At 37.5% G+C, this 11,449-nt stretch overlaps 1 protein-coding gene, 1 non-coding gene and 2 pseudogenes across 4 annotated transcripts; 2 read left to right on the plus strand and 2 right to left on the minus strand.

Moving 5' to 3' along the window:
* Window positions 1–2,478: 2,478 nt before the first annotated feature.
* On the plus strand, window positions 2,479–2,552 carry TRNAI-UAU (transfer RNA isoleucine (anticodon UAU)). The gene has a single exon. It is a non-coding gene; the product is annotated as a tRNA-Ile (tRNA).
* Window positions 2,553–3,234: 682 nt separating this feature from the next.
* LOC111779094 (uncharacterized) lies at window positions 3,235–4,756 on the minus strand. The gene is made up of 5 exons (XM_023659161.2): window positions 4,452–4,756; window positions 3,948–4,035; window positions 3,769–3,842; window positions 3,608–3,667; window positions 3,235–3,511 (listed from the first exon to the last, which is right to left on the minus strand). Exons 1-5 carry the CDS (start codon window positions 4,551–4,553, stop codon window positions 3,347–3,349), a joined length of 489 nt encoding a protein of 162 aa, XP_023514929.2. The 5' UTR covers window positions 4,554–4,756; the 3' UTR covers window positions 3,235–3,346.
* Window positions 4,757–4,962: 206 nt separating this feature from the next.
* LOC111804128 (uncharacterized) lies at window positions 4,963–7,380 on the plus strand (annotated as a pseudogene). Its single transcript, XR_015422812.1, has 3 exons — window positions 4,963–6,332; window positions 6,469–6,967; window positions 7,058–7,380. The product of XR_015422812.1 is annotated as an uncharacterized LOC111804128 (transcript).
* LOC111804119 (uncharacterized) lies at window positions 6,388–10,196 on the minus strand (annotated as a pseudogene). The gene is made up of 8 exons (XR_015422811.1): window positions 9,957–10,196; window positions 9,776–9,845; window positions 8,537–9,190; window positions 8,150–8,359; window positions 7,990–8,033; window positions 7,795–7,878; window positions 7,522–7,723; window positions 6,388–6,940 (listed from the first exon to the last, which is right to left on the minus strand). The product of XR_015422811.1 is annotated as an uncharacterized LOC111804119 (transcript).
* Between the last annotated feature and the right edge of the window lie 1,253 nt (window positions 10,197–11,449).

Below are 11,449 nucleotides of genomic sequence, written 5' to 3' on the forward strand. Positions count from 1 at the left end.
AGAAAGATAAAATTTTATCTCCCCTCCACTTTAAAGCAAAATTAGCATCTAAACCCAAAATTCAAGTGCTTTGTGATTGATTATCGTCGAGGAAAGGCATCTTCCAAAATTGTCAAATAAAATTAGGGAGTGTGTTGTGGTTTGATCGTAATGATACCTTTGTGGAAAAAGGAGAATCGCCATCAAATTCATGTAAAATTCTGGGGAATGGTCGGCTAGAAAACCCCAAATGACATGACTTGGCACAATCCCCACTTGCCATAGTTTCTTTTTTTTTTTTTTTTTTTTTTTTTTTTGTTAATAAGTGGTGCCTTTCTGTAAACCAATTTCAAGGATATAGCTTTGTTTTGGCCCAGCCTAAACTTTTGGTTTTCCTGATCTCATCACTGTGGTTAGGAAAAAAAGTTGCTTTCATTATTGATGAAGAGAAGCTTCAATTTCAAGTGGGAATAACATAGACCTTCAAATCATTATGGATTTTTCTTTTGTGTTTTTGTGTGATCAGGTATCTCAACTATGAACCACACGCCTAGCTTGTGACAAAACTCCCCCTCCCCCTCCCCCTCTGTCTTAAGTCTGTTGGATTTGAGGTATGAGCTCCTAGCATTAGCAGCGTAAGCTTTTATCCGGGCCTAGTTTAGACCAGTCTTGTTCTCAAACCAAATACCAATACAATATTTCCATTTTATTCAATATGTAAATTCATGTTGATGCTCATTCACGAGCATAACTTTTATATTTGTAGAAAAAAATGATAGGGTATTTTAGAAAGCTTTGCCTTGGGCTTAGGGAATAAGAATGGAAAACAAGGACAAGTGATCCTATTTGTAAAGCTCAAAGTTTTTGAAACGCGTCTACCCGGGAGAGATTTTTACACCCTTAGAGAAAGAACCTCTCATTGATCCTATTTGTAAACTGCCCAATTCCACTATTATCCTAACTTTTCCTTTTGAGCTTTCCCTTCAAGTTTTTAAAACGCATTTATTAAGAGAGGTTTCCACATCCTTGTAAACAATGTTTAGTTCTCCTTCCAACCGATGTGATGTGAGATCTCATAGAACCCCTCAATGATCCTACGTGGAAGAATTGAAGAATGACACATGGGGGGCATGAGTGAGTCTAAGAGTACTAAAGGGTCAAAATTAGTCAGGGAAGCGTGAGGGTCGTGTCTCAACCTTGACTAGTTTGAGTAGAACAAGAAAACAAGGTGAAGGTGAGGGTGAGCATTAAAAGTGAATAAAAGGCAATGAGGAAGCATCGATGTGATGAGGGTTGTAAAAGGCAAGCAGTTTGGTTTTGCAGGAATAGAAGATAGGGATGATTCAAAGATTGAATTCAACTCTCTTTTCTTATTTAATGTTTGTTTGGATTGAAAGGATGGAGGGAGTGAGGAGCAATAAAGTGGGTGTAAACCAATGGGAAAGGCATTTCACCTGCTCCCTGCAACAAAGAGAGACAGAGAAACGTATGTTAAGAAGAGTTTTACAGCCACACATTACAGCCACCATGTTTTGGACATTTCGTAGGCTACTCTACTAACCTCCTAACACCTCTGAAATCCAAGGGAATAACATCCAAACCTCTCTCAACCTTTGTTCCTTAGCTATTGGGGAAATTGATAAATACTTTTATATTATCCTTTACAATTTGACACGTCATAAAGCTACTCTTTCTGATGTGGCTAACAACGAAGGGAGGTGATGCATAATTTGTCCGTATCTTTCCCTTTGCCCTTCCTAGCTTTTCATTCTTTTCCATTAAAACATAAGTTTAATTATAGCTTACCAGATTTGAGATTTTAAATTTATATGCCTACGTCTTTAAACTTTCAATTTGTTTTAACTTTTACTTTTATTTTTAAAATGTGTAATTGATTTTTAAACTTTTTTTATTTTGTGTCAAATGATCTCGAACCTCTTTTAAAATTAATAGATCTATAAGATAAATTTTACAATTTTATGTTTAAAGTGATAACACGGTTTTAATTTTGTATGCAATTCCATGAATTTGAAAAAGTATCAAATGGATCGTAAACTTATTAGATACTAAATTAAAAAATTAGATACTAAATTAAAAAAATTTAAACGTATTGAGGCCTATTATACATAAGTTCAAAGTTCAAATACTTGATAGAATTTTTTTTTATATGCATAGAGACTTATTATTCTCAAATCTAAAAATGTTTTAATGAAGTTTAAAACATTATATTAAATAATATGTTTCTCCTTAGACTATTTAAGCATTTTGTTTTAGGGGTGCTTGTGCTTAATTTTTCATAAACCTTTTCCAAAAAGCATAACTCCATCAATTTTCACCCTAAATTTTGATGAGTAAAATATCAATTTATAGCCTAAATTGTATCGGGTTGACAACTGTTTGTTTATGCACGCACAAACTTTTATATATCAATTAAACTCTTTCATAATTTTATAAAATATGTTATTTTGATTTAAGTATTAATTTTATTTAAACATATAAGGTTCTGTAGCTCAGTTGGTTAGAGCGTTGGTCTTATGAGCCGAAGGCCGCGGGTTCGAACCCCGCTAGAACCAATAATGTTAAGAAAGAAAAGGAAAAAAAGGGTTGATGAAGCATATAATTGTTAAAGCTGAAACAAGCTCCAATAATTGAGTGTCTTTATAAACACCACAAACGTGCCATCCACCTTAAAACTTCACTGATGAGAGAGCATCAGATGAGATGAGATGGAATCATATTGGATGGTAAAGGCAGTCCAGTGAAAATAAAGAGACCTCTGTACCCACCCACTTGTGTGGCTGTTTTTCTTAAGTTTTCCATGAAATTCCCACTGTCGTTCTACAAAAGTTCTCTTCTTTGCTTCAGCTTTTATAAATAGAAATGTATTTTAACTCCGACATTGTTTCTGTGTTGCATGGTGAAGATTTTAGCATAACTAGCAGAGACCAACTGTTTGGATAACTATATCAGAGGACTCTATGATTTGATATTCATGAACCATCCAGTAACAACGTCAACCTCTTGATCGTATTTTGATACAGATGCAGCCATTGCAGTTGTTTTACAGGACATCAAGTGTTGATTACATGATAAAGGGACATCCTTTCTTCAGTTCCCAATAGTTATTACTTCTAACCAACTTCTACTTGGGTTTCTTATAACAAACCCAAGCTCACCGCGAGAGATTGGATTGATATAATATAGTACAAAATTATATATGTGAAAAAGAAAAAAAAAAAACATAAGGAATCTAAATACTTGGAAGTTGAACTTTTTCTGCATTGATCTGAACTCGTGGAAATTTACACCAAAATTGTTGGGATCCTCAGAAAATTACAAAACTACTCCTACTAACTACGTGTTCTCATCAGTTCCACACATGTACATCGGAGCCTTGGTACATGTGTAATTCCTTGGGCCCTTCAGTAATTTCACACTCAGAAGTTCCGTAAGAAGGCCAACAATTGAAATCGAAGCCTTTCGCCATTTCCATCAACATCCCCTGCAACTCCTCCAAGCTACAGCTTTTTTCCTGTCCTCAACAATGGCGGATTCCGTTTAGGAAAACCTCGAATTTACGAGAACTAACAGCGGCGCAGTATTGTATAAGGGCACTTTGTTATTTTACCTCTCTCTTCTTGTCTTCCGCTATTAGCGACCACAGTTCTTGCATGAAATCGCACATTCCCTGGAGAACACAACAATGGAGGAATTGTCAGATAAGAGTGCCATTTTTTGAAGGCAGAAGAGAAGGCTGATAAGTTCTACTAAGGTTTTACTAACTACCACCTCGTCGTTTTCGTCATCATCAAAATCTTGAATTCCGGCGTCGTATCGCGTTCTCTTTCTCTCATCCGATAGAACTGATCCAACAAGATAAAACACAATCAGATCTCGTTTTTCTGGATAGTTCTGAACAACACATACGGACGAATTAGTTTCGGAGGAATTAGGGCTTTTTAACACACCTGAATAGGCTTCTTGGATTTGTTGGAATTTCCGTTTGGCTGTACCTAACGGCAAAGGATTTTTCACACATCTATCGGGATGCCATTTCTGAAACCACAAGCATATACAACACTCGATCAATGAATTTTCAGCCACAAATAACGAAATTACAAAGAAGAATTCGAAAATTCGAGAAAGAACCAACAAACAGAGCCAGAAAATCGATTTTCGTTTTCGTTCTTCCGTGGAATTGCATTTTTAGCATAATTATCTTGAAGGATCCAAAATTCAGCAACAGTGATTTTTTTTTCAGATTCGAGACAGAGTAACTAACAATGCCAGAAAAATCCAAGGCTCTCCAATCTTATTCCTCGGATTGAATTGCATTCTCCAGTACAATCACAACTCTAAAGAACCCACAAATTCAGATTGTTCCAATAATAATGTCGTTCATATAATAGACAAAATCGAGAGAGAGAGAGAGAGAGAGAGAGAGAGAGAGAGAGAGAGAGAGAAGGAAATACCATGGCGAGCTTGCGATAAGCTCTGCGAATTTCATCGACGGAACAGCCAGAACTGACGCCGAGAATGCTGTAATACGAAGTCGAGCCACAATCAGCCTCCATCTCCCCTGATTGTTATGACAGAGAGTATCAAGAAACTCCGAGCGCTCAACAATGGAGAAATCTGTCGTCCGAAATTCACAGCGTAGAAGGCAGAATGGGAAGTGATTTTTATATGTGGGAGGGAGGCTTGGGTTGGGAAAGTCCAGAAGATTCTAAAGAGAAAAATATCTGTGAACGAGAAGGAGAGAAAGTGTTCCAGAAATTTCTAATGGAGAAGGAGAACAATGACGTGGCCGTTTGCTTTTCCCAGTTTTAGATATTTTGGGCTGACTTGTCGCTCCATCGTAGATTATTAATTTTTTATTACCAAACAAAAAGCTTTGTGGGGACCACTCGACAATAAGAAATTATTCACCAAGTCCTGTGGTTGGTCGCATTTATATCGAGTATTATTGTGCAGCTGACGTGGAACAATTGATGCCAACCCTAATCTTTAAACAATCAATTGTGAAATAAAATTATTTTAATTTAGCCAAAAAAAAAACTGCTAGCTTGAAGCGACACAACGCAAACCCTCCCAATAAAATTAAATTCTCTCAATTACTCCCATGGCGCCGATTAAACCCTCTCCAATTTTCCTCTTCTTCTTCTTTCAATTGTTTCTCTCGCTAACCCTAGCTCGAAAGCCCCATCAAATCGATTTCCGATCCCCAAATCTCTATCCGGAGGACCTCGTAATGGGACTCATCAGCGCAACATTTCATCGTCGGCTCACTCCACCACCGCACTCTCGTCTCTGTCTCCGACGCTGGCGTCGCTGAAAATTTAATCCACGATCCCGACCTCCCCGAAAACGTCTCGATCTTAGGCCTCGCCATCGATTCCATCAACAACCGCCTCCTCGCCGCAGTACACGCCGCCGCTCCCCTCCCGGAGTTCAACGCTCTCGCCGCCTACGACCTCCGATCCCGCCGCCGCATCTCCCTTACACTTCTCCCCTCCTCCAACTCCAATCGTCGCCCCGTCGCGAACGGCATTGCAGTAGACTTCAAGGGAAACGCCTTCGTCACAAACTCCGCCGAAAACTTCATCTGGAAGGTCGACAAACACGGATCAGCCTCGATCTTCTCAAAATCAGCGAGTTACAGTTCCCATCCGGTAACCGCTAATGAAGTCTACTCCTCGTCGGGGTTAAACGGCGCCGTTTACGTCAGCAAAGGATACCTTCTGGTGGTGCAATCGAACACCGGAAAGATGTACAAAGTCGACGCTGACGACGGGACGGCGAGGCTGGTACTACTGAACGAAGATCTGAAGGGGGCGGACGGGATAGCGATGAGGAGAGACGGCGTGGTTTTGGTGGTGAGTTACAGAAAGCTGTGGTTCCTGAAGAGTCAGGACAGTTGGGGGGAGGGGGTGGTTTATGACGGAATTGACCTCGATGAAGAGAAGTTTGCTACTGCGGTGGCTGTGGGAGGTGAGGGGAGAGTTTATGTGTTGAATGGGTATGTGAATGAGGGGCTAAATGGTAGTTTGGGAAGGGAGAGATTTGGGATTGAGGAAATGAGGTCTACAAAAGAGAGTGAAGAAGAGAGGGTTTGGATATATGTGTTGGTTGGGTTCGGTTTGATTTATTTCTTGTTTTGGAGATTTCAGATGAAACAGCTCATTGGGAATATGGATAAGAACACTTCTTGACCATTCCCTTTCTTCTTAGCTTTTCATTGTTCTCTAATCATCAATAACACTCTTCATTTTTGGAAGCTCCAGGTTGAGGAGGTCCTGGATTCCCGAATTCAGAATATGCCCTCCGAATTCATTCTCGACTGATCCACCATGGTAATCTAATAGATACTTTAACATAACATACATCTATGAAGTCTTTCAAAACAGATAAAGAAATTTAGTCACGATTTAGTGTTTTTGTTTATTCCTGCCCAACCTTAACATACATGTCTTCTAAATTACAATGCAGCATAATAGCAATGGTGATAAATAATTATGGCAATTACAGAACCTGGACAATGCATTCAGATCATTCCTACTACCTGTGAAGTGAGTACAACACCGACCCATCCCAAAGCCAGCAACACCTTTAATGTCTCCCTTCTCCACATCAAATTCATGCTTCTCCCGGCCCCAAATTTCTGCTTCCCATCAACTCAGGATTTCTGCACATTGAGTTCTTTCTCTTTTGCTACATCATTTTTTCGTCTTGTTTTCAGTTTCTGAAACAGCTTTCGAGAGACACTCTTGGTTGACTGATGGACACGAAGAATTAACACTTGCTTCAACATGCACAGCCGAACGGCAGCTCATGTTCTTTGAAGTGTTTGGTGCTTCACTTGTGGAGACTTGATGTCTCTTCCGAACTTTGAACGCGAGGATGACGCCCCGGCTGAGGACTTCGTCAGAGTGTTTCTTACTTTGGTGCCACTTAACACAGCCTGAAATGTACCATGAACCAAAACGAAGTAAATTCTATTGCTCAAGATATTTGAGAGACTAATTTCCTTTTCAGTTATTTTCCTCAATTTTTAAAGATAGACAGGTGTTCCTTACAGGCTTCTAAAGCAACATATAGCATGAACTTCAAGAAATTTTAGCAAATTCGACTCTGCTCCTAACTACACTGAGAAGAATAGATGGTACGATCTCTATTAAGGCTGTTTCCATATATTGCATGCACCGTGCCAGAAACAAATTATACGGTTTCTCAACTTAACTCAACTAAGTTGACTGTATCTGCCAAATGAAACTTGGAAAGACATGTACAACTACCGAAGAAAGCTGCAAATTTTAGTTAATCTATAATGACAGGACACGGATAGCTATTCAATTTTTCCTTTATAAAATTCAGAAATGACGAAGAGAATATTGGCTCTAAGTTGCACTGAATTCATAGGTCGCTTCAAGTGCTCACAATTATACTTATTTTGGAGTTTATTGTTAAAGATTGGAGCTAAAAAATGTATACAGCAGAAAAAGAAATTAAATTGCTCAGTCAGGGAAAACAGTTCTCAGTTACCTTCTTCCCATCTGAGTCTGGTCGAACTGCACCATAAGAAGAGGGCACTGGTTTTGATCTGATGTCGAGGTTCTTCTGTAATTTGTTAATTTCAGAATTTGCCTTGCCCCGAGACAACAGCGCCTTGTCAGTGCTTCTAAAATTGGAAGCCGAAGCCCTTTTCCCTGTCTCTTGCATGGCTGAGTTGACAGTCCGATTTTGCCTACTCCCATATAAAGTTAAAAATACGTGAGAATTTTGACGTCAATACAATAGCTAAAAGGAAGAGAATACCTGGTGGTTGTCTTTAGGTATGATCTAGATTCAAGCTTTGATGGAGAAGAATATGATACTCCAGAAGTTTGTATCTTCTCACCACTACATCAAAAGGATATTCTTCTCATGGGCACAACTCTCATCAAACAAGCTAACTTTTTTTTTATTAAAAAAATAGAAAAAAAAAAAAAAAACAAGAGCTCGAACATATACCGTCCACTCTCGAGAATGAGTCTTCCCTTTGGAACTTTAGAATCCTAGAAAATTTTAAATTAAGAACAATCAGGTTGGCTTTACTAAATTGAGACTTCGGTAAATTCAAAAAATATTTGTTTCAGGAGTTCGAGTTACATTATGAAAAGCTATAGATTACCTCAACTTTGGGGGTTCTACGGACAGCATGTGTACGTAGAGTGGTAGTTTTTGATGAATGCGCATTTGTGCAAGTTGTATGTGATGTCTCTCCTTTGCTTTTATTGGACACTTTTTCAGGAGTATTGATTGCACCACCAGAAATATTTCTCCGACTCTGACGAATGTTGGCCAGAGATTTGGAAGCTTTTGTTTCCCTTTGAGATGTCATCTAATATTTTTGGGGTGGGGAGCATAGGGGAAATTAATATTAAGCTAGAATTCAGATAGCAGATTAACTGCTGCTCCCCTAACTAGAAAAATGGATTTAAAAGATACCACGTGACTGAACCAGAATGTTTTTTTGACTTGAAAAAACAACAATGAAGATTAGAGAGAAGAACTGCACCTTCGGAGTGAGAGTTTGCCGACTTCCTGAGCTGCATTTGCCAGTTTTCTTCACTAGTTTGGGGACTGACTCCATGGCTTCAGATGGCGTATTCTCACTCATTCCCATATTGTTGACATCTTGCTTTATTTCAACCTCTGGATCATCACCTACAAAAGTTGAGAATTTGTTCCCCCCACTGTCATCTTGTTCATTTATTTGAGCATTGGCACCATTAAGATCACCAGACACTGAACCACCAACACTGCTGAAAGAATTTTCAAATTTAGGATTAGGAGATGAAATTCCAGGTTTTGGCATTTCTTCAATTTCTGTGACATGGTACCCATGGTTTTGTGAACTGACAGATCTATCATCGAAAGGGTCATCATGATTTTCCTTGTTTATAATCTCATTATCCTCTCCTTGATTCACTAGCTCTAATACATCCTTGTCAAAAGTATGGGACTCTGCTGAATTCTGACCAAGCAAGCCTCCCTTCTTCTTGAAATGAGCCTCAAAGTAAGCCTTTTTCTCATTGACTGAACCCGGTTTGGAGAATTTCTCTACCTCTTCTAAGTAACGATTATGGGAGAACGATGACCTCCTTTCCCAAGATAATGATTCATTTTCAAACCTTCCAAATGATATGGAGTCTGAGATTGCAGAATCTACCTGATCAATTAACATGCAACAGGGCATTAGACAAGAATCACGCAGGCCAGAAAAAACTGGAAAAACTTTAGTATCCAACTCTTGCTGGCATACCCCCAAAATTATACAGTTCATAGGCAGCTTAGAGGTCAGTCTAAGCACAGAACGAAGTTTTTTGAACTTCACTGTCAATGCTTAATAAGCTCATAACTACAACATCAACACCTGTCTAGGAAACCTATGTTCATCACAGTTCTCTATATAAATTCTTCGTGACAATTAATTACAATAACAATCAACACACGAAATTTTTAGGCAAGAAAATCAATTTACCGTATCAGTAAAATTAATCACTCTGATGAATAATAGTAACAATAAATGATGCACTTGTTGAGCAGAGTTTCAACAAACAGAAAGCGTGGGCGTTTTTTTTAGGAGAGAAAGAATAGAACGGGAGAAATCTAACGATGGCCAAAACAACAGTGATGTCTATTTCCATAGAAGGCGTTAGTGCGCATAAGAAAATTTCGGATTTAGGTTGAGAAACGAAACGCTTATTCGACATGAAGTAAGGCAATGAGAAAGGATAAAAAGCGAAAGCAGTACCTGAAAATCGAAGGTAAACGGCTGTTCGAGATCTCCAGCCATGATGAGCTCAATCAATCATCAGAAACCACTAAATAAAAATAACAATAATAATAATAAAGAAATCACATGACACAAGGAGAAAGAAACAACAGAAAGCAGTGCGGAAATTGGTAGATACTTGGATCATGAACAAAAATACCTTAGTAAGCCACATTCAGATTCACAGCCGTCAAACCAGAAGACGCAGAGGCTCCATAGATTATTGATGAAACAGTAAGAAGGAATGAAATGAAAGTTGAGAGAGATCACTTGCAAGTAACTCTATGGAATCTGGAAGCAAGCGTGTTAAGAGCGAAAAGCACAAATCTCTCTTGCAGGGGCAGAGTTCAGTGTGGGTGGGTGGGTGTGTGTGTTCTCAAATGCCGCTTTTGATCTTTGTTCTTCAAGCCTACAAACAGAACATATTAATTATTATTATTATTATTTTCTTCGGATCTGAGGTTCGTTAAATATTTTTTCTTTTTCTTCCCGGAAAAAAAGGTAAGAAGCTTAAGAATAGAAAATTACTTTAAATTTTAAATCATGTTAATTAATTAATTAATTAAGGGTTGGGCCTTAAGCGAAGAATAAAATGTGCAGTTGCATTTTGGGGGGTTTTTTATTATTATTATATTCTCTTCTTGACTTGTGCTAAAACTGGATCAGCCAAAGTCCTAATTTTCCGACATTTGTACACCAACGACGTCGTTTTGATGCCCCTTGACGCTGTGTGTTCATTTCTTCTATTATTATTCTCCAGCATAAATTTTTAGTATTTGACTTTCCTAGTCAATACTTGTTTAGTTTTTACAATTTTAAAAGTTAGAATGTCATCTCTATAATTAGATAAAACATTAAAAAAAAAAAATTGATTTATTTATTGCTGATTTGAGATATAAATCAATATGCTTTTAGTTTAAGATTAATTCAATATTTTGAAATTATTAGTCATCCATATAACTTATTATGGTGGATGAAATGGGCCATTGGAGACTTTGGTAAAAAGTTTTATTATTAGTATTATTATTATTATTATTATTATTGGGGTGTTGTAAAAGCTTCGTTGTTATGTTATGATTGGAAAAATTGTAGAGAAATGAAGGAACATGAAGATTGAAAAGTGAATAATTTAAAGTGTATCCTATTCTACGATCAATCAAACGTCTAAGTAGAAATTTGTTGAACAATAAACAAATAAAATAAGAACAATTTAGGAAACTAATAAATTAAAGGATTAAAGAAATAAAATTATGAGAAAACACAAATAATGCTCCATTTCTGGTCAAGCAATTAGTGACATGATGTATAATAGAAAGAAACAAAAAATAATTAATAATTGCGTGGAAGAAAAATGAAACAAATCCAAGTGACAGCCCAAGTACAGCAATATTAAAGTAACACAAAATGCCAAAAATCCTTTTTTTTTTTTTTTTTTTTTTTTTTTTTTTTTTTTTTTTATAATCTTTTCTCTCTTTTGAATGCCGTTCTAATTGTGAACCCACCCATGTGACTTTACATGCCTTGGCTAACATATAATGTCCCCCGACATCTATATATTTACATTATTTGTCGTGAAATTACCAATTTGGACTTCACTTTGTTCCCTTAATATTCCATTTTTCCCTTTTCTTTCTTGAAGAATTCAGGAAAAAT

This window comes from Cucurbita pepo, chromosome 1 (assembly GCF_057944985.1).
Source record: "Cucurbita pepo subsp. pepo isolate OVF chromosome 1, ASM5794498v1, whole genome shotgun sequence".
Classification (NCBI taxonomy): Eukaryota; Viridiplantae; Streptophyta; class Magnoliopsida; order Cucurbitales; family Cucurbitaceae; genus Cucurbita; species Cucurbita pepo.